Below are 24,289 nucleotides of genomic sequence, written 5' to 3' on the forward strand. Positions count from 1 at the left end.
TTCTTATACACTCTGGGTTTATGAAAATCTTAAAAGGCAACAGGTAAATTCCAAACATCTATCCATGCTAAAAATAATCGAGAATGACTTGTTACTTCTAAACATATTTTAAATGTTGTTTAATACAAATTAATCAGTATTGACAAGTTTTGAATATAATTATTAATTAAAACTGTTTTTAGTATATTTTTAAGATCTTGTTTTTAGGGAGTAGGCAGATAGAGAACAGTTGGTTACCAGGTACGAGCAAATATATTAAGTTAAATAACAGGAATAGCTTCTGATATTCCAAAGCAGAGGAAGATGATTACAGGTGAACAGTTGACAATTATTGTATAATTTTAAAACAGTTACATTTTTAATGCTCCTAACAATAAATGTTTGGGGTGATGATGTGATCATGAATAATTTGATTATGGCTTTCTGATATGATTGTATATCAAAATATCACACTAGACTCCATAAATACATATAATTGATATATATCCATCAAATTTCAAAAATCTCAAAAAATAATGGGTTTCATTTCCTATTTCTTTGTCTACCATTGCTAGGATTTTGGGGGAGTGTGGTTACCATGTCCTTTACATAAAATATTGTGTGATATTATGATACATACATGCTGGTTTTCATTCATGATTACTGATTCATAAACACTTTATCAAAGCAAGCTGCAGAAACTCAGAATACGTTATAATTCCTTTCTGATCCCAATGCTAAAGAGTCTAAAGAGGGAGGCTCTTGTGGACACCCCTCACCAACTCCACTGGTGATCTTATGTATGCAATGATGTCTCCATAAAGACCAAAGTGACTAGGTTCAGAGAACTTCTGGGAAGCTGAGTATGTTACAACAAGGAGAAAGTTGATTAAGAACTCATCCATGCAAAATCCCAAATGGAAAGAACCTCCTGCACCTAGCCTCCTTGCAGACTTCATCCTAGTATCTCTTCATTGAGCTATTTATTTTTACTCTTCAAAACAGCCTTTGCAATAAACTGGTTAATGTAAGTACAGTGCTTCTCTGAGTTTTGTGAGCCACTGTAGCAAGTCAATGAAACCTGAGGAGGAGGTTATAGGAATCTCAATTTTAATTTTATTAATATTTTTATTTTTTAATTAAAATATAATCATACCATTTCCCTTTTCTCCCTCTAATCCCTCCCATGTACCCCACCTTCCCTTGCTCACCCTCAAAATCATGGCCTCCTTCTTACTGTTACACTTATACACACACATATACAATCTGCTCAGTCATTTTAGTGTTACTTGAATGCATATGATTTAAGGGCTGGCCACTTGATACTGGATAACCAATTATGGGGCTCACCCTTTGGAGAAGACTGATTCTCCCTTTCTCAGCACAAATCTCAATTTTCTTATCAGCTAACAGGTTCTGAAGGCCTCAGATTTGCAACTGCACCTAAAGTAGAAATTTTGGGGACTGAACTTGGAAGCTGTGTGCTGTGGAATGTCCTGTATGCTGTGAATATATAATGCCATGATTGATTGATAAATAAAACGCTGATTGGCCAGTAACCAGGCAGGAAGGATAGTGTAGGTGGGACAAGGAGAGAGGAGAATGCTGGGTGGAAGAAGGCTGAGTTGAGGAGAAGCATGATGTAAGATACCAGTGAGCCACGAGGCACGTGGCAACTTATAGATTAATAAATAGGTTAATATAAGATATAAGAACAGATAGCAAGAGGCCTGCCACAGCCATACAGTGTATAAGTAATATAAGTCTCTGTGTGTTTAATTGGGCCTGAGTGGTTACAGGAGCCAGGTGGACACAGGAATACTCCAGTTACAGTTGTGGATCTGGTGCTACCTTCAAACAGTGTGAGAAGTGAATTCAGTTAGAGAAAACACAATGTGTGTCTGTTTGCTTAATTATAGAGAGAAATACACGCAGCAGTTAAAAACACAGATTATGAGAATGAATCATCAAAGAGCCATTTGATATGTTGTATATAGAAAACCCACCTTAAATATAACATCAGTTCTAGATTAGGAAGATATACAGGACTGACATGAGTGAAAGGAAAATCAGTCCATTAATTTTGGACACTAGAGTGAGAGAATTTTCAAGGCTAAGAAGGTGGGTAGCATTGATTCCACAAGAAAGACACAAGAGTCTGATCTGTCAAAACTAACAAGATTGCAAAGAGACATGCATGAATCCAGACAGTTCAAGACTTCAATAGTCCTCACGAGAAACAGAGAGATCCAGAAAGCAGAACACCTGCTGAACTGAACAGCTTCATCAATAAACTGCATACATTTAATATCTATGGCCTGCTGTGTGCAGCACCAGAAGAATACTGAATCATCTGAATAACTATGGAGTACAGCAAGACAGACTACATTCTGGCCCACAAGACACCGTTTAACAAATTTCAAGTGTAGAAAATACAATATCTGCTCTTAATCCACAATCCAATTAAACTAGAAATAACCAATTGAAAAAGAGCTGAAAAATACTAAAATATTTTGAGATATTAAACAACACACTAAGTAACACATGGGTCAAAGACAGTAACTCAAGAGAAATTTTTAAATATTTTAAACTAAATGAAAATGAAAATACAGCTTATGAAAATTTGTAAGACACATGACAGTGCTTATAAAGAGGGGTAATAGCACATTATTTTAGCTTTGAAAATGTGAAGTTCCAGCATCAAAATTCTGCTGATTATCAGTTAACTGAGATTTAACGTTTTAGTACTCAGAGGTTCAGCTGTGAGCTTGAGATGTTGCTTAGTGCTCAGACCACGTGCCTGGCATGTGTAAGACAACACTGCAAAGAAAGGAAAAACTAACTCCCCATGCTCACCTTAGGGAGTGTGGAGCAGGGATGTGGATCACCAACCGGACGGAAAAAGACCCAAATTCAAAACATGCTCTCTGCTGAGAGGCTACCACTTTGCACCATTATAATGTGGAAAACTACAAGACAATTGAGTATTGTCAGGGAGCATGTGCAATCCTGAAAAGCCAACATCCACATAGCCACACACAGACTAGCGTTCCTTCTTCCTCTCATCCACACTCTTTTCTTTCACCTGTCCTTCTCTGTATTTCTCTCCAGCTCATGATTCTACCATACAAGTTAGTTCTTCACCTGTGCTACTCTCACTGAGTCCTCTTAAAGCATAACGATTATTAACTTAGTCTTTCTGACTATGTATCCAGAGAAGAAATGGTTTTGTGCAATTAGTATCTCCTAGTCACAATGTCCAGTCGGGATGTGAGTGGGGGATTGTGCCCAGTCTTATTGTATTTTGTTAGAACATGATCAGTGGCTATCTCTGAGAGGTCTTTTTTTTTTTTTAAGGGAAACAAAGGAGGAGTTGATCTGGGGGAGAGGGAAAGTGTAGGGAAGGAATGGAGAGAATGGAAAGTGTGGTGTCAGGATGTAATGTATGAGACAAGAATGAAAGTTAAAACAACAACAAAACAACCAATCTCAAACAAAAAATTCCCCAAATCACCACTGTCTAATAATTTACATATCAAATAACAGTATTACTTGGTGATGTAAATACTACTTAGCATTAAAAAATACAAAAATGGAATTAAAACAATACTAACAAAAACATTTCATTATGGAAATATCTTGTAATATTTTTTATTTGAATGTTCCCATATAATAATGTATTTACCTGGCAAAAACTTCAAAGTCTGCAGCATCTGTCTTTCCTGAGAGAAATCCACCATTAAATGTGTCATGTTGTCACTGACTTTTGGTTTCAAAGAAAGGCGAAAGGCTGAAGCCATTGTGACTCTATGGTAAACACAAATATACTTTTTAAAATAAATGAATGAAAAGGAACACATTTTATATAATTTATAAAATTAAGATAAAAATTTTACTTAGTGACTGTAGAAACTGTAACAAAGGCCAAATAGAAATTTGCTTTGTCTTTTGAAAATTGAATCAAAAGCTGAAATTCCAGTCAATTGTATAAAATGTCATAGGTAGATGGATGTCACAATAAACAATATCAAATATAAATACTGTTTACAAGATCCCATTCATCTGAGTCTCTGTATATAGTTTCACTGACATCCTAATGCTAGCCTCACTCATTTTCACCAAACAATGAAACTCTTTCAAACATTCTTCCAGGTACTGCTATACCATGTGCTCTCAACAAAGGTAGAGGCAGAAGGAACTGACATTATAGACTGCAAAACCTGCTAAAGACAGACCATGAATGACCAAGAAGAGAACTGAGATCATTAACAGTGAGTTCCACACTACCAAGACACCATTCTCATCTATCAACATCAACTACATAGAAAGACACTATGAGAAGCAGTCTAGTAGATCTGTACATCATTAAATAAGAAGTATTCAATAAACACTCAGATAAATGTGAAGTAAAATACAAAATAAGAATCAAGCCAAATCAGATCTTACTATATCAAAAGTATGGGAGAGAGTTCTTAATAAAACTGAAAATTAAAAGAAACTCATATGCTGATGTAAAAAAGGAAAGCCACTTAAATGTGCCCATTTGTATCTGCTTCTCCTCAGCTATCTAAATGAGTGAGTTCCTTTTTCCACACACAAAAAAGAAAAGAAACTCTTATTCAATTAACGTGTGACTTAATCATAAATTTCATTATTTTCATGTTACAGCAAATTTCTACAAATATCACAGTCAGTCCTGTAATACCCTTGGAGAAAAAAAGAAAGATACAGAAGTACTATTCACCAGTGTTCTCTTCCTACTACACAGTTTGAGAGAGGATATAAAGAGAGCTACAGGAACAAAGGGAACACCAGGCCTAGTCAACTGGATCTGCCACCAAGAGATCAATGGGATGAAGGATGGTAAACTTGCTGATGTTTAAAACAAAGTAATCACTGTAATATAACAATGAAAAAGCAGCAATTATTTAGCTTATCAATAAAAAGTACAATAATATGATTCAGTTCATGGGGAAGGCACTCACACTGAATACTTCAGAGACCAAATGTGTATTGTATCCTCCACATGCACAGCACTAAGCTATTGGTCCTCAAAGAATCTCAAAGGATTTCTAGTATGCTGGTAAGTTAGAATGAAGACTCGGCTCTACATGTGCTGTTCTGTACAGCCCTGAGTATCATTTAAGAGTACTAGAGAATGACATTAAGATGAAATAGTTTGTAGATGCTCAATTTGTGAATGAGTTTGAACTTCACTGGTTTCTTCTATACCCAATAAACTAATTGTTTAATGAAAAATGCTGAAATCTACAAAACTATAAAAACTTGACATAATCAACAATAAGCACAAAGAAAACAAATGCCCCCAAAATGTAGTAGAAATGAAAACTTAAAAACGTGTATGAATTGTCAGACAGTGGTGGCACACACCTTTAATCCCAGAATTCAGGAGGCAGAGGCAGGTAGATCTCTGTGAGTTCAAGGCCAGCCTGGTCTACAGAGCGAGTTCTAGGGAAGCCAAGCCTACACAGAGAAACCCTGTCTCAAAAAAACCAAAAACCAAAACAATCCAAAAAAAAAAAAAACTTAGGTGAATCATTCAGAGGTACAATATTTTAAAAAAGCTGTATTTATTTTTAAACTGAATATATTTAGACAAGTTAGCCTTAAAGTACAAACTGAAACTCAAAAATTGATAAGACCTTCTCAAACCATGCTGCTTTGATGTTTTAATTCATTTTGATTTCTTAGATTCTTTCTGATAGTAGCAGCTGAATTAAGACTCTTTCCTCCCAGAGTTATTACTGTCATGAGAAAATAATTACAAAATAAATGAGCACATTAATCAAGTTTTTTAAAAAATAGGCCAAGACTGAGAAATGCTCTGTGGGTGGCCAAACTAAGAAAACAGTGTAGGCTTTAAGTAAAATGGAAGAAAGGGACTCCGACTCTGTGATGCCTGGATCCTGATGCAATCCCATCGAGGGGCTGACGGAGAAAGAGGCAAAGCTGGGACCATTCATGCAGAGAAGACATCAAAGCTGGCACTGAAACTCAACTCTGACAAACCAAGCTGAACAGAGGTCATCGAGAGTAAAGATGGGAGCCGAGGAAGCACAGAAACAGAATCATGAAATGAAGGAGGATATGACCAAGTTTCTCAAGATTCTTTGGACAACACAAAACCTGGTTAGGAATTGATTTCTAAAGCAGACAATGCAGGAATCACAGTGGGATGTAATGGAGTAATAGCTAGTAAGGAGCAATAATCTAGCCTGGGTGTGGGAGGCTTGTTCCTGGACCGTATCAAGGACTTTGCTCTCACCCATTCCTCACATAGTTCTTTTCACTGAGCACATACTATGGACTTACAGTCCTGCCTACTTGAAACCTGAGGCAGGAAGCATGCTTGGACCCAGAGTTCAGGGCCAGTCTAGAAAACAGTGAAAAGCATTTCTTAGAACAGCAACAAACCCTAGTAATTGCCCTATATCCAGCTCTTAGCAGAAGGAGCTCCATCATTAGCCACCTCACAACAGAAATCTACAGAAATGGACATTAGTGTTTGTGCTAAGAATGCTTTGACACTATGCAAATCTTGTCCCCTCTCCTCCCTCATCAGCCACAAAAGAAACATAGTTGACAATTGCTCCAAATAAACAAGGGACACTGGTTTTCACACAATCCATGAGTATTTCTGTGAATTAACCTGATGAATAAACTGATCTAGACTTGAAGAGACTGAAGAGTTGTGCCTGTCAGAGACTCTTAGGATCATGAGATAAAAACCTTAAGTTACAAACTACAGACAATGCTCGGTGACTAGGCAGGCAGGTCAGTGACACTCCAAATGTCACCTCAGCTCCTTGAACACTCACACATTGTTCCAGCAAGTACTAAATGCCTTTTTATAGTCCCACTCTACTATGAGAGACACCTTCTAAGCCAAGGCACTTAATAGTTTTCCTGAGTTTTTCCCACAGGATAAACAAGGTGGTGGTGGCATTAGAAGAAGAAAGAGGTGGCACCAGAACAGGACAGAGAACACAAAGGTGTTAACCAGGACAGCTGTGAAGAGCCTCAGCTCCCGCAGACACTTGGCAGCACTGGGCTTCTCTAAAAACCAGATCCATTTACATTTAAAATCAGCAGCAAAAACTGCATCCCAGCGAGATGTACTTTAAGTTATTCAAAAAAGATCACTATTCAATACTAAACTAATTAAGAACTATTCTAAAACTAAAGCTAACTATAATATTAAACCAGAAATGAAATTCTCTTAGAAATATATAATTTTCACAACTTAAAATGTGACCTTAAAAAGTTTTCTGGTCATTCTAAGATATACAGAGAGCACATTTTCTTTTCCTTGTATGTAACTATTACATATTGTTACTTTCATCAACAGAATTCTAAGAAAAATGGTTTCTGAATTTCATTTCTGACTTCAATATTGACAAATAAAAAATGTAGGTTTTATACCATACCTATCCTTGATCTGTCTGGCAGCCTTGGAGCCAATCAGGGAGAAGAGAAAGAAGGTAGTTAGTGCTTTTCATGCAAGTTCAATGGCAGTGACATGCAAGAAAAGTTAGCATATAAACCCTGCAACAGATTAGTTCATAATTCATCAAAACATCAATGACAGGAAATCTATATAGTTCATGTAAGCTTGATAAAGTGATGTTAGGACCATAGTAGAATAGAGACCCCCACATCAATCACCATAAAAGGAGGAAAATTTAACATTTCAACTAATTTCATGGAACTATAATTGTATTTTTTAACATAAGCTTATAAAAATACCCTTCCATTTTATTCAGTCTGCTAGTCTTGTAGACACACATGTCTACATATCCCAATAGTTTTGAGGTCAATGAAAGCTTCCCTGCTGGCATCCAGAACTAGACTGTGGGTTCTAGTCTTCGCTCCCAAGAATGAGTTCTAAGAGCAGAGATTCAGACAAGGAGATGTGAGAAGCATCTCTTCCAAGTGGGTCTCTCCTTCAGGCGGGTCACAGAAGCTAGCAACTCACACCTAGTGTATGTATCTTCTGTCTTTGTTTTTAGAAATGGAAATACAAGTTTAGGAAGGGTTCACAGTCATTTTCTGGAACTATACAGTCAGAGAACAATGAAATCACACAAAGCCATTACCTCTTTATACATGAATGAAATACAATATATCCAACAAAAGATTTTGTTCCATGCTAACAGCATAGTTAACAATCACAGCAGATAAAGATGGCTGTTTTGCTAGCATACAGCCTGGTACACAGTAATACTTAATAACTGAGTACAGTTGAATTTAAATTACATGTATAAAGCATTGCTTCTGTTTCTTCTTTCCTTCAGTCCTAACATTGTTTCTACTTGCTACAGGTCATTTTTTATACCCAGCCTCAGATACTTTGGCTTGAACAAAAGAACTAAGATTTGATACAGATCACAGCATGCTGTTACAGCTCCAGCATTATCAGCATAATCAACTCTGTGGCCTTGTATATTAACCATTTTATTTCTCTACTAAGGAATTTGGGTTCTTAACGTTTTTACATAAAAAAAAAAAATCCTTTTGAAGGTCCACATACTACGGCCAACCCAAGGTGGTGGCTCTCCAAACTCCTTAGGTCACGAGCCTAGTTTGGCACAGTCCCTTTGAAAGGAGTGCTACATTAGTCAACTATTATCTTGGTTTAGGAAAGTACTGTCAGGTAGCTGGAATTAAAAACCATTTTCATATAGGTGTCACAGAAAGAAAAGGGATTCTCTTCTGCACGGAACCCTTTTTTACACACAGAGGAAAGATCACTGACATGACCCCTCACTTAACACTGCTCCCAGATGATGAGTTTAAAGGCACTCACCTGCACCTCTTACTTTTCTTGAAGTTTGCTTGTCCACAGAGAGTGTGTGTTGTGTTCTTCCTCCTCTGTTCTCAGTGTCACTGAAACACCCCTTCCCACCCCAGTGATCCGAGACCCGGGCAGGTAAGGGGGTTCTGAACTTAGGAAGTTAGGCTGTTGGTGTAATGATACTCTCCAGTATCAGAGCAGTACTTGGCCTCTTGTTTTTCCTGTTTTATCTTATTTGCTGATGGATTTTGAACTTGGTTAGAAAAATATTGTTTCCCAGTTTCCCTCACATGAGCCACTGAGAGGAAGACCACTATTGATTCTGTTTTGTATCTAGTATGGTACCACTTTTGTTCACATGTACATACACACACACACACACAAGGCTTTTGTGGCATCATTTCAAATACCATGATGTTTGTGGGGGGTAAAACAACACAAAAGGAACAAATGAGAAACCAGATAACCTAGGAGAAATTACTGTCCTGTTTATCTATATATGATACACAATGAAAATTCTGTGGCTACAATTTAGGTTCACATTTTATTTTAAATGCATCTGTAAACATAGAAGATGAGAAGTTACATCTACAATAAGAGGAAAGTCTCAAATTCTAGAGCCATTTATCTAAAGTGGCCCAATTTCAAGAAATATTTTTAAATAGAGAATAAATTATTTTTTCTAGAAATTCTCCTCCCAAAGAAAAAAGCCATCCAATATACTTTCATGCCTCTGTTTTAATTCTTTTTTTTTTTTTTTTTTTTTTTTGAAGACAGGGTTCACAAAGAAACCCTGTCTTCAAAAAAAAAAAAAAAAAAAAGGAATTAATTGATTAATTGTGTAGCCTTGGCTGTTCTGGAACTAGCTCAATAGACCACCAGGTTGGCCTTGAACTCATAGATATCTGCCTGCCTCTGCCTCCTGAGTGCTGAAATTAAAGGCAGGACCTACCACCTCCCAGCTCCTCTGTTTTAATTTCAAGAGTAATAGTTTTATAAATCTGTATCTCTAAAATTCTAAGCCTACAATTTCCCCGCACGCTGCTGCTACAGTACTTAGTTGTATCTGTCCGACTCCATTCAGCCAGAGTACACTCGGCTGAGTGCCTGGCTTTCCCTGGGGTTATGCCGTCCTCTTCTCTCTAGCTCATTCTGCCTTCCCTTTATCAATTCACTTTTGTTTTCTGAGACACGGTTTCGTACTATAGCCTAGGCTGGCCTCAAACTCACAGCAATCCTCCTGCTTCACCTTCTAAAGTACTGGGATTGCAAGCCTGAGGCAGCACACCTAGCCTCTGCTTTTTAAAGTAATAATTACAATCTTTTACTATGTCAGTTTTAGGAACCTGTCACGCTAAGCCAAAATTACTTAAGTAGAACTGCGAAAGAGTAAAGGATTTAGTACAAATATTCATAATTACCAGCTAAGTATAAACGAACAAAAATGAAGCTTTGCTTAACCTTCTTCTTAGTCTACAATGAAAAGTTACAGAAACTAATATGTTTTGTGAATTTTTCAAGCATTTTGAATACTTTCTTTGTTTCTACACTTTAAAAATCTGGAGGCTGTGTAGATTGTTCAGTTGATAAAGTGCTTGCCTAGCATGCATACAGCCCCAAGTGTGATCTCCAGCAACATAAACAGAGCATGGTGATGTGTGCCTGCAATTCCAGCACTCAGGGGGTGGAGCCTTGAGGACCAGGAGTTCAAGATCATCTTCAGTTATATAGTAAACCCAAGGTGAGTTTGGGATACACATAAACCCTGTTTCAAAACAAGCAAGCAAACAAACAACAAGACTAGGCTGTCTTCCTAAGAATTTACAGAACAGTTCTTTTGCTGTCTGGGGTCAATGTCAGGCTGCGTGGCAGTATTCAGAAACATCACGGGAATGGTGGATTTCCTGGCTGGTCTGTGGGTTTCAGTATGAAACCACTGTCAAATCACTAAGATTACATTTATACAGGCTTCAATTCCAGGACTGTAAGGAACCTGAGATATTAGTTCCCCCAATAACCTTGCTTCCTATGGCACGAGGCCCACATCAGACCCACTTTAATAGCAGTACCTTTGCTAACTACACCAGAGTTGATGCTTTTCACAGACAACATGGAAAAGCAAAAAGGGACTCTCCACTCAGGTGCTGGTGTGGCTGTCGGGCAAGCCCAGCCTCTTCCACATCTTCTTTTTCTCCTGCCAGTTCAAAAATCTTTGAGTTCCTCTGCTTCTCCCTGAGCATGGACTGTGGCCACATGACGTCCTTGTCTCACCTTCTCTCGTCATCTTTTTTCTGCTGATGAAAGGCGCATTTGCTGATCAAAGGCACGTTTGCTTCCGCCAGTCTCCCCTGCCCGGGGCAGCACCGCTCACTGCAGAGGCTTTCCAGAACTTTTTTTGCTGCTCCTCTTTCCACATATCTTAGTAGGCTTTTTCATTTGTATTTTCCAGTCTTAAGATCAATATTTTCTTCTTCTTCAAATGTTCATGAACCTGGAGCTTCTTTTTCTTACGTAAACCCAAAGAGTAAGCCATACCTTCTGTGGTGTAACAAAAAATATTAATTTGCAGCATGTGACATTATAGACCACAGGAAGCAGACTCCAGGATGTGAAAAAGCTCCTAATGTTTGAATCTCAAGGACCTACTGCTCTGCCAAAGACAGGAAAAGTGTATTTCTTCTTAACATTATTTTATTTTCTTTTTAAACAAAGGAAAATAAAAAAAAAAAAAAGAGTATCTCAAAATGTTCTTTTTCCTTTAGGCAAAAACCCTAACCTTGCCATGTAAGGAGGCAGAGGCAAGTGAATCTCTGTGAGCTTTAGTTTTAGGCCATCCTGGTCTACATATCAAGTCCCAGGCCAGCCATGTCTACATAGGGAAACCTTGTCTTTTCTTTTTCTGAGACCTTTGGAAATGAACTAGTTGCATATCCATTGATTCTATACATTAAATATATATATGTGTGTGTGTGTATTTATTTTATATACTCATATGTTTATACTATATATTATTTTTTTTTTTTTTTTTTTTTTTTTTTTTTTTTTTTTTTTTTTATATATTTATACATATATTATATTTTCTCATAAATGTTCTATTTTCCAAAAATAAAGAAGCCCCATTTTTCTTTTCATCTGTGATCAAATGCAGACAACACTGTCCCCTTTCACAGTACCTTGCAGCTGTTATTCCACTGTGGGTACTCATGTGTAGGAAACCATTCTTTCCCTTTTAATCTGACAAGTGGTTGGAAGGAGGTGGATAATTATATGCTGACTTGGAAATTGTTCTGGCCAGTTCTTTTCATTGGAAGAGTTCAAGGTTTGAATTCAGGGTGAGAAAATTTTTTGACAAAGGATCCAAGCATTGTTCTGCAAGCCAAGTACTAGTAACAGGAGAAACCCGAGTTGGTGGAGTCCTTGCTATTTACCTAACAATCCAGATCTCATCTGAACTTTTTGCATATATTTACTATCAACCAAACTTCTAATATTCAAAAAATAAGGTGAAGTATGTTCTAAAATCCTACCATATTTGTACCATTTTAGTTGTTCACTTTCATTTTACTTGTTCACTTGTTCAGAGAATACTGATAAATAGAGGCTCTTCAAATCTAGATCTCATGCTAGGAACAGGAGCACAACAACTTAAACAGTCTTGAAGATAAAGAAGTATGAAAAGAATCATTTGTGGGTTTTAGCCAGGGCTATTTTGTTGTTGTTGTTGTTGTTTCCAATTATATCAGCCCAACTTAAAGACTTTAATATGGGGTATTTAAAAAGTGTGATGAAAAGAACTGCTTTTCCCAGATTTCTAACAGATCACCACTCATCTAACTGTCCGTCCAAGTTATCCACACCATTCTGTCAATAACTAAGCCTCTGGAGTAGGCCTAGAGACAATTATGACCTGGCTCAAGTACTGAAAAACCTTTAAAACAAATTGCTAATAGGGATATGACAGAAAAGAAACACGGCTCATTTAAATTGAGCATTAAAGAAAAAGAGAACTAAAATAATCAATTCCTGATTCCAAAGATACAGACTTGAAAAAACAGATGCTTTGAAATCAGTGAACACCTTGTATTTTATTTAGCAAAAACCCCAAGACCTTTTCAATATCAGAAATGACAAAACACTTCTTTAAATACTCCCACAGTATACTAGGATAAAGTTTTTTATTTGTCTGTTTACTTCCTTTTTGTTTTGTTTACCTTTGAGAATTCTTCAGGTTCCTTTATATCTAATGATCTTGTTGCAAATTCTAGTAGTTCTTCTGAGTTTTCCAGGGCGTTGTTACATTGACTAAGCTGACTCTAGAAGGAAGCACAACACCCAGATCATTAAAATGAACTTGCCTACTGCCAATCTCAAATGATGCCAGAATAAATTTAAAGAGATTTTAACGGTAATGATTGAATAAATAGGCATATGTCACAAAGCTACTGAAGAAAGATAATTACCATCAGTTACATACATGACAAAATTGCCTCTTTTCCTATAATTTATCCAAAACAGCATAGCTGGGGCCGACAAGAAGGCGTGGTGGATAGAAGCATCTGTGGTCTAAGTCTGATGATAAAAATCTGTCCATGGTGGCAGGTTATAAACTGACTTGAAAAAGTTGTCATCTGAGCCACACTCACATCCCACCCCCTCCCAGACATAAATATTTGTAAAAGCTTAATTACATGCAGATAAAAATACTGAGTACATAATTTAAAACAAAAGGAGAAATAAAGCAATTATAAATAAATGAGATTGAGATTAACTTGAAGTTTTTTAGAGTAGTCAGAAAACTGCCTGTAATAAACTAGAATATCAGAATAATCTACCTGCAGAAAGCAACATTTGTAATCATGAAGACTGAATTTTTCAATAATGTTTAACTATTTAAGTTAGCATAGTCCGAGTCCACTTATGCATGACTCAAGTATGAAAAACTATTTTAAATTGTAATTTATAGTTATAGAACAATGAAAAGAACCTACAGTGAAAAGGCAAAATACAGACTACGAGAAAATATTTCCAAATTCTATAGGCCATGGGTTAACATCCAGAGCTCCAAGGCCAGGTGTGCAGCTACACAGAGCATGCGCCTAACACATACACAATCCTGGCTGCATTCAAAACCCAGCACAGCCATGCTGAAAACAAAATTAAAAATAAAAGTATAGCAAGAATATATAAAGAAAGCCTGTAACTTTAAAACGATAAATAAATTACTTAGTACACAGGAAAAAATGAATAAAATTTCTTCAAGAAAAATACATAGACATTAACAAGCATACAAAAACTGTTCATCTCTCTCTAATCACTAGGGAAATGGAAATCAAAACCGTAACAAAAATACTGATTCATAGCCAGGCCTAGCAGTGCAAGCCTTTAATACTAGAACTCAAGAGGCAAAGACAGATGGATCTCTGTGAATTTGAGGCCAGCCTGGTCTACAAGTGAGTTCCAGGACATCCAGATCTACATAGTTAGACCCTGTCTCATAAAAGCAAGCAAGCAAACAAACCAAATTGATTCAAACCCTTTTATGATGTCTGCCACCAAAACAAAACATCAGGAGACAGATGTTAATAAGAATGGAGCAGCTAGAATCACTGTACAGCTGGTGGGAATATCAGAGTGCAGGCAATGAGGAACAGAGCACATGGCACCTCAAAAAACTAAAGGGCGGCTGCCACATCATCAGCACACTGACTTCTGGGTACACAGGCAAAAGAGTGAAAAAAGAGTGTCCTGTCCACACTCATTGCAGCACTGCTTACAAGTCAAAGGTATAAACAGCTCAGGGTCCATAGACAGACGAACAGGTAAAGATGACGTAGTATATAAAGAAATGTTATTCAGCAGCAAGGAAATCTTGGCATATGCTAGAGCATGGACAAACCTTGGGAACATTATGAAGTTGCAGGGTCACAAAAGGACAAGTGCTGTACAATTCTACTGTTAAGAGACATCTAAGTAATCAAAATAATGGAACAAATGGCACAACTGCCAGGAGCTGATGGAGGGGAAGTGAGGAATTGTTACTCCAGAGGTGAAAAATTTCAGCTTTGTAATGAAATGGAAAAGATCCTGAGTTCTGCTAAACAACAGTATAAATCAAAAAGCTATATCTTAAAGCAGCAGACAGCAAATTCTGTTATTTTTAACCACAATTTAAAAAAATATTAAAGGTATTTATGATCTAAGCCAAGTTAAAAACCACTCTGGCAAGACAAAGATATGGTTATACTTCGCTGTGTCTAAAGAAGTCCAGCATTAAGTAGAACACCACGTTTCAGTAGCTGCACACCTCACCTGTAACTCCTGTGATTTACGGGCTTGTTCCTGCTTGATGCTGGTGATCATGCTTTCTTTTACGTCATCTAATATAGAGTACAAACTATCAAATTCTTCATCTAATTCTGAAAGTATGTTAGAAGAATTTTCCTATTTTAAAAGAACAAAACAAAGATTTTACTAAAGAGCTATACAACACTTAAAAACAAAAAGGCACAAGCAAAGGGAAGAATAAATTCCTATCATAAACTACCTTACTCTACAACAGTGGTTCTCAACCTTCCTAATGCCAAGACCTTTAATACGGTTCCTCATGCTGTGGTAACCCACAACTATAACATTATTTTCATTGCTACTTCATAATGTTAATTTTGCTAATGTTATGAATTGTAATACAGGATATCTAATACGTATCCCCTGTGAAAGGGTCATTCAATCCCCATGGGGTCACAATCCACTGGTCTAATAGAAAAATAATAAACTTTAATATATGACCTCAGGTCATCATAAAAGATTATTTGCTCCACCCTGCGCCATTTCCTAAGCATCCCTCCCTCCTACCTGAGTACTGAGCTGTTGCATCCCTCCATGTCCTCCTTTTGTCTACTTCTTCCACCAAGTCCTATTATCAGCACCCCCTCATTATGTATGATCAAGAAATGGTGTGTTTTCCACAACTTTGAAAAGGCATCACTTGCTCTTAATTGGAATTAGTAAAGGAAACCCTCAGACAGAAAGAACAAGACTTCAACACTTGCTTGTAAACACATGTAAACAGCTGTCCTTGCCCCTTATCACTTGCTTTCCCTGAGCAGAATGCAGGGCTGACACAGGAAGTGATTTTACTTTTCTGTCCTTTGAAGACCCTATTCCCAGCTGCATTACATTATACTCCTAAGTTGATGCAGTGTTAGATATACTTCACATTTTACTAGCAATCATTCATCTATACAATTTTTGACAGGAATATTCATACCTGAACTCCTTTGAGTGTGTGATTTAGTGTATCAATAAAGATCTGAATCTCATCGTTCTTACTTGCCAGAGTTGAAATGATTCTTTGTAGAGCTTCCTAGGATTTAAAACAAAACATTATCATCTCATAGAAGACGTACTTGAATCTCCTAACAACCATTCCTAAGAACATCTACATAAGAGTGCATTACATAATAAATGGGAGCAACATAAAGCTGCTCTTTGTTCAAATTTCCCCGAAGCCTATGATTACACACAGTGGGCTATGTACTTGTCCTGTTATAAACTAATTCCTAGTACACTATGCAATCACCTCAAGACATTTCAGACCAAAAATTATCAATGCTATTGTATATCCTTTTTTCCCTTTAAGATAAGGTCTCACTATGTAGCCCTGGCTGACCTAGAACTCATTATGTAGAACAGGACAGCCTCAAACTCAAAGAAATATGCCTGCCTCTCCCTCTGATTCTCAAGTGCTAAGATTAAAGGCATGTGCCACCACACCTAGCTCTATTTCATATCCACAGTATTATTTTAGACCATACAAAGCCATAATGCTTAAGCATGAAAATAAAAAAAATCCAAATATTTATTCACAAAAAAATAAAAAGACAAATTTTAGAAATGTGAAGAGCTACATTGCAAATCTGCAACTAGAATAGTATTAGTTACTTGCCCGTTACAAAACCAGAGTAAACTATTCAACCCTAGACTTTGACAATGATTCCAAGTCAAATAAAATGTGTGGCTCTTTAATTTCCTTATACTCTAGTTCAGTTCTATTAATAAAATTTTCTAAGACAAGTATGTTCTGTATATGTGAACACTGGCCACATGAAGCTCTCTCCAAAACAGCTACTTATCACCTAGAACTAATAATCACTGTACAGAAATGTGGGACCACAACTTAAACTACATTTATTGTTCATATTTTAGTTTTTTTCTTATTGGATACATTAATTATACAAAATAATGGGCTTCAACATGTCATTTTCAGACATGTATGTAATGTACTTTGATGATATCTTCCCATTCAGTTAATTTCAATGTATAGAGCTATGTGTGAGCTGTACTGCCACAGTAGACAGTAAGCTCTAATTGCTTAACAACTTCACTAGTAATAATGAGAAAAAATTCAGTAAAAATCAAATGCAAGTACTTTTCCTATATAACATTTCCCAGAAGCATGGGATGCTTTCTGTAAGTATCTAAGCTTAACTACTAGTAAAGCTGACAAAATTTCATAGAACCAAGGTTCCCTTCAACATATAGTTGGTCACTGATAAAAGGGTTATATATACAGTTCCTAGGAAATAAAATAAGAGGACAATCTATGCAGCATTAATGAAAATTAAGAATAGTTACAACAGATCTTATTTAATTCTCACAATCCCTGGTGATAAGGAGGCATTATCATCCTTTGGCTCAACCTTGGGCTCTCTGCTTTCTTCATTTACTGACACCATTTCTTCCCATCCTCATACTTGTGGTATTTTAGAACAATACAATTAAGTTGTGCTGGAAAAGGTCTATGGACACCAAGAGTTAGCTGTTTAACCTGTCTGTGCTCTTCCCAGAACTATGTATACAGATGGCAGAATGCAGCCAGGACTCTGAGGTGGGGGAGGCACAGTCAGAGGGGCCACAGTGCTTCTAAAGAGATGTAAAAAGTAAATCCAAGACTTCCATGTACGAGCCAGAGTCAGGCTCTCTAGGTGCTTAAAGCAACACAATGCAATAGTAAGAACAGTACTACACCATCCTCTGGCTGTTTACAGGAGGTGCCAATTAATATGACCTGGTTCTAGTTAATGGACTGCTGCTGCCTAACTCTGATCCTCACAAGGGCAAGTGCTATAGCTTAGTGTGGCAATGTTCCTTAGATACCTTGTCTTAAAAAATTGTTCCCTGGAGTGGCATTACTAAAAGGCAGTGGAATCATTAAGTAGAGACTAGTAAATCACAGGGGTGTGTGTGTTCTTCCTCTCACTCCTTCGCTCCTCAGCTATGAGGTGAGTTTTGATCCATCACAGGATCCATGACATGATGTGCTGTCCTCTCCATAGGTCCAAAGGCAAAAAAAGGCCTAAGACAGTCAGGAACTGAAACCCATAAAACCATGAGCTCAAATAACCCTCTTCTAGGTTACAGCAGATTAGCACTGCAGCAAGGGGAAGCTGAGTTCAACCGTATACAAGATAAGAGTTCTTATCCATAGAGTTCTTCTATACAGAGAAGGAAGTGGAGACTTAACTAGCTGCCCAAGTTACACTGCTAGAGAGGTACAGTCGGAATCAGTTGCAGTCCAAAGCCCATGCTCACAATCACTTTGGAACACTATCTCTAAACCTGATTAATTTGTGTCATTTGGTACACCTATACAATGAATAAATATCCTTTAATAGTTGGTGTGTTAGGTTTTCATTGGCAAAGACAATTTCTGGAAATCCCATAGTAGACACTCATATTGAACTTAAGCTCTGTTCACTCAAGCACATGGAGCCAACTGCAGGGTCATTTAAAGACACTGACACTGCACCACAACAGAGATAGAGGAGTCTTCAAGAGGCTACCTTAGTCTATGGAAAACAGGCGCCAGGTCCCGAGGGATGCAGCCCAACAACAAAGTTTCAATAATCACCATCTGTGTGTGCTCAGTAAAAACCCGAAAAAAAAAAATGTACACAATAGTACACAAAAGGAGCAAATCTCTCGGAGAGGACACTCAAACTCAAATGCTTCCCCACTTTCACTTAACTTTAGGAGCAAATTTTGAAGTTCTGTAGCAAGAACTCTGGGGACAGATGCAGATTGCCTTAGCTATATAAGCTATGAGATCCTTGGGCTTTTTTCAATGAAAGGCTTGCTTTTGTTAAGCTCCTGTTTTTTTTACTGAGTACAGTCAAACATACCTAAATACTCTAATTTTATATGTCTTCATAATAAATCCTCTAAATCATTAAGAATTACCCACCCGCTGAAAATGAACAGGCTCTTGTTCATTTGAGTTGGAAGTCAGAGTGCAGTCTTGACCGCTGTAGCCTTCTCCTTAGAGCAGCAGGCCAACAGAGACACAGTGTGAGCCAATGGTGGCCACACCAAAGAGTAAGAGAAACGGTGACATTCATTTCCATATTCTACTTCACCTTGGCTATCTAAAATGTTATCCTTCCAACTCATAGAAGCATTCAATCGTTATATAACTGGGCATGGTAACACACTTGCAGACTCTGCTACATGGGAAGCAGAGGCAGGAGGATTGCTTGAGTCCAAGAATTCAAGGCCAGCCTGGTAACAGAATAACACAGTAAGACACCGATTTAAAAAAAACTATCTGGTTTAACAATTTCAAACGATCCTGTTTTAGGAGAACATTACTAGGGGCTGGAGAGTTGACCCAACAGTTAAGTGAACCTGCTGCTCTTTCATGGTTTGATTCTGAGCACACACACAGTGGTTCACAACCATCTGTAACTCCAGTTCCAAGGGATCTGATGCCTTCTTCTGACCTCAGCAGGCACCAAGCAAGCATGTGGTGCTGTACATATATACAGGCAAAATACTCAAACAGAACAAAACGAATAAACCTAATTTAAAAAATGTAAAGAGCGTCTCTACATCTTGAAAGTCCAATGTGTACTTTCAGCTCCCAGCATATCTCAATTCACTCAGCTGCATGTGTCCAGAAGCTAGGCAACACAACCTTACAGAGATCGCTACCTTACAGGCAGGCCGCAACTTCGTCAGAGGAGAAAGAGTTCAACTACTGATTCAACAAATTTGTGATGTGAAATAATCTAAATGTTTTCTCAACTTTTTTCTTAGATAAGTAGACATTCTTATGTTGCTTATATTATGCCAGATTCTTGAATTCTAAGTACCTTCTATAAATATAAGTAGAAATGGTCAAACCAAGTTCCTTTACTAGAGTTTCAGAGTTTCACTAATTTCTAAATTTTTATTTGTATAATTATTACACTAGAAGATGGAAAACATTATAAAGTTATCAACTCTCAAAGGAAATGGTATGGATGCAGCATTCCTCTCGGATCCTAGAAGAATCTTAGAAGCCACCACAACCAAGGGGAAAAATAAAGGGACTCTGCCAGTAAAACGTACACTGCTCACCAATATTTTTCATTAGAGAGGGGTTTTAGGAGATCAGAGTAAAAATGGAAACTGACAAAAAATAAAACTGTACCCAGGGACAGCTGTCATGTGAGTTATCAAACTCAAAGCCCCACCAGGACAATGTCTATTTTGTATGATAGTGTTCAATACTTCCAAAAACAGAATCTTTAGATTACAATTAATCTTATTTTTACATTTACATTTAATTCATTAGAAATTCTCACTATTATCAAAATAAGAATCAAAGACCCTTTTCAAACTGTATTGGTCCAGGAAGGGCTATAGCAGAAACAAGTTCTACCATTTCGGTGCTAGATGGCAAGAAATACCTGAAAATACTATACTTTTTACCAGGAAACAGTTGGGGAGAATGGGCATTAAAGGCTGGCACAGTCTTTCTGGAAAACAGCCTCATCCTTTGATCAGGCGGAACCTCTCAGACTCACATTTCAGTGTAACCTGGACACCAGGACAGTGGGAAGGAGAGGAGCAGCTTTAGCTACTGGTGATGCTGTAATGACCTAAGGCCAGACTAGGTAGCAAGAGCTATCAGCCTGCGCTATGAAACACACTGATGTGTGAGATCAGACAAGTCAGCTCTATAGGGCATTGGACATTTATTTTCAAGACTACTGTGACAGATTTGGTTTGTTTGTTTGTTTGTTTTAATATTTATTTTTATGTATTTGAGTGTTTTGCCTGATCATAGAGGCCACATTTCTACGGAGGCCAGGAAAGACTGTTGGGATCCCTTGGAACTGGAGTGAGAGTTGTAAGCTACCATGTGGGTGCTAGAAACCAAATTGTAGCCCTCTGCAAGATCACTAAGTGTTCTTAACCTCCAGCCCTGTGATGTTTAATTCTAATTGTCAAATTGACACAAGCTAGAATCATCTGGAAAGGGATCTGAATGAAGGTCTTAGATTATACTGGCCTGTGGGCATGTCTAAGGAGGATTATATTGGTTATCTTAATTGAGGTGGGGGACTTACCCAGTTTGGGCAGTACCATTCCCTGGACAGGGTTAGGAGGAGAGAAAACAAGCTGGGCATTAGGATATATGATGCACTAATTCATTGCTCTCTGCCTATGATTATATCATGCGACATCTGCTTCCAGTTCCTGCCACCTTTACTCCCCATACGACAGACTGTAAAGCCTGGGATTGTGGGTTAAATAAACCCTGTCTTGAGTTGCTTTTGTCAAGGTATTTTCATCACAGCAACAGGAAAGGAATCCAATATAGTTACTGAAAACATTATAAACTGCAGCAAATACCTATTCAGTAACAGAAACCCAAAGAAACCAATGTGGCATTGGCAGCTAATGCAGATATAGTGATGCTTCTATATATATTTTTTAATTAAATTTTTTTTATTTTACATACCAACCCAGTCCCTCTTCCTCCCCTCTTCTCCCCCACCTCCCCCATCGCAACCCCCATCCACTCCTCAGAGGGGGTAATGCTGTGGGATGTTTTGTATGCTGTAAATATGTGTTACTCTGATTAGTTGATAAATATAATGCTGATTGGCCAGTAGCCAGGCAGGAAGTATAGGCAGGACAAGCAGACAGGGAGAATTCTGGGAAGAAGAAGGATGAGTCAGGAGACACCACCTTGACATCCAGAGAGCAGCAAGTAATGGCACACAGGTAAAGCTACAGAACACATGCCAACATATAGATTAACAGAAATGGGCTGAGTTTAAGTGTAAGAGCTAGTCAGTGGTAGGCCTGAGCTAATGGCCAAGCACTTTTAATTAATATAGGCCTCTGTGTGCTTACTTGGGTCTGAGTGGCTGCAGACCGCGCAGGACACAGGGAAACATTCAGCTACAGGGTAAGGCCTCCCTTGGGTAGTTAACAAAGTCTGGCATACCAATTGAGGCAGGGCCTAGCCCCTCCCCCTGCATCAAAGCTGAGCAAGGTATCCCACCATAGGGAATGGGCTCCAAAAAGCCAGTTCAAGCACCTGGGATAAGTCCTGGTCCACTGCCAGGCGCCCCATAAACAGATCAAGCCACACAACTGTTACCCACATTCAGAGGGCCTAGTTTGGTCTCATGCAGGTTCCCCAGGTGTCAGTCCAGAATCCATGAGCTCCCACTAGCTCAGGTTAGCCGTCTCTGTGGTTTTCCCCATCATGATCTTGACTCCCCCTGCTCCCACAGTCCCTTCTCCATCTCTTCAACTGAGCTTCAGGAGCTCCGCCAAGTGCTTGGCTGTGGGTCTCTGCATCTGCTTCCATCAGTCACCAGAGAAGCTAGGTAAAGAGGAGGACCCTAAGAGGGACATGCAAGAATCACCCCCAGGAGGGGGAAAGGGTTAAGATCTCCTGGGTAAAATGGAAAGGGGGGAGTAGAGGGGAGGAGATGGGGGGTGGGAAATGAGGTATCTAGAGGGCCCAGTTTGGGGAGGGACAGAGAGGGAAAGAAATGAAAGATATCTTAACAGAGTGAGACAGTATGGGGTTAGGGAGAAACCTGGTACTAGGGAAATCCCCAGGAACTCACAAGAATGTCCACTCCTAGCAATTGAGGGTGCCTGAGCTAGCCTTCCCCTATACTCAGATTGGTGACTACCCTAATTGTCATTATAAAACCTACATCCAGTGGCTGCTTCTATATTTAATATCCTGAAAGTTTCCCAAGGACAGACTGCTGAGAAAAAGGGCCTAGAGTTTCTGAATCCACCTGCCCTTTAATCTGTCATTATGGAGAAACTGGGAGACTGCAAAGGACTCTGGTCAACAGTTTATACTTAGTGTAATAAATGAGTCCAAGTTCCACAGGAAGTATTGAGAACTAAATTATAAAGGGCACCAGGGCTTCACCCATTCTGTTCCAAGAATGAGACTTGCTAAAACCAGGGTGGAAACAACTGAACCACAGAAGAATCTGGAGCTCAGGAGGACAGAAAATCAAAATATTTATGATAAACGACAACCATCTCCAAAATGTACTTTAAAAATCCATAAACAATAATGTGAGCTGACTTTGGAAACTTAACCTTAGTGTGTGTATCAGACAACAGTTTTCTCTAGGTGCCAGGGCCAGGAAGAGGTGTCTACAAAGACAGTATGTGACTACTCTGGAACACATGCAGGGGGAGAGCAGAATGAACAGGTGCCAAGTCAGAGCGTTTCCATTTGTCTGTCTGTTTTTTAAGTAGTTTCTAAACATAACAGGCAACATGCCAAGGCAAATATAAATATGTTCTGTATTCAACTACCCCAGATGATCTCTCCAGAAATTCCAAGCTCATCAATAGTTTTCATAACGGAAACACTAACTAAGCTGAGGCAGAAGTTCAAAGCCTGAAGCTCCCATGAGTATGACAGGCACTGTGCAGAGCAGAAGAACCTGAACTTTCAGGCACAAGCCTTCCTCTGAGCCCCAGACCATTTCAAGACATTTCCTACTTGAAATCTCACTTGGATGTCTCAGCAGATCATCATCTTCCCTCACTGACCTGTGGCCACTCTAGTGTTCTAGCTCTATAAAAGACACTGTGAGCCACAAATTCAAAAACTTCACATATCATTATTTCCTCCCCTGATTTATAACCTACACATAGCCACAAAGTTCTACCACTTTTAATCCTAAATAGCTTTAGCTAATTACTAGCAATCCTAGTACAAGTCACTATCATGTCTCAACCTATACCAAAGCCCACACTCTAACAAAACTTTCAACCAACCTTGGATATATTCTTTCTTCACAATAATCAGTTTTTAACTTTCTATTAAAATAATAAGATAGATACCATCACCCTTTTTGGAGACATCTCACTGACTCTTGTATAAAGAAAACAATCTGAATACAACATATAAAGCCCTCATGATCTTCCTATGGCCCACCTCACCTGCTTCAATTTATAACTTTCTTCCTCTCTCCCAGATGTGTAGACTGTTTTGAGTTTCTCTTTTAAGAGTCTCTTCCCACCTGGGAGCTCTCACATTCATAACTACAATTCTAAGACATACAATGTACTGTTTAAACAAAGGTTATATGATAAGCACTGAGGTGTCTGTGACAGTATCAAGGCTTCATGGTGAAGGAAGGCACTCATGTTGAACTGTTCATCTACACCATG

General features: G+C 38.3%; 1 protein-coding gene across 3 annotated transcripts in view; it reads right to left on the reverse strand.

Annotated features, from left to right (window-relative positions):
* Positions 1-24,289, reverse strand: part of Fsd1l (fibronectin type III and SPRY domain containing 1 like) — a 62,175-nt gene that overhangs the window by 28,867 nt on the left and 9,019 nt on the right. For all 3 annotated transcript variants that reach the window (XM_028857770.2, XM_028857769.2, XM_028857768.2), the window contains exons 2-6: positions 16,062-16,157; positions 15,104-15,235; positions 13,006-13,107; positions 7,428-7,450; positions 3,665-3,786 (exon numbers count right to left, since the gene is read on the reverse strand). In XM_028857770.2, the coding sequence (XP_028713603.1) occupies positions 3,665-3,786; positions 7,428-7,450; positions 13,006-13,107; positions 15,104-15,235; positions 16,062-16,157 (475 nt within the window). The remainder of the gene's footprint in view (positions 1-3,664; positions 3,787-7,427; positions 7,451-13,005; positions 13,108-15,103; positions 15,236-16,061; positions 16,158-24,289) is intronic.

This window comes from Peromyscus leucopus, chromosome 2 (assembly GCF_004664715.2).
Source record: "Peromyscus leucopus breed LL Stock chromosome 2, UCI_PerLeu_2.1, whole genome shotgun sequence".
Classification (NCBI taxonomy): domain Eukaryota; kingdom Metazoa; phylum Chordata; class Mammalia; order Rodentia; family Cricetidae; genus Peromyscus; species Peromyscus leucopus.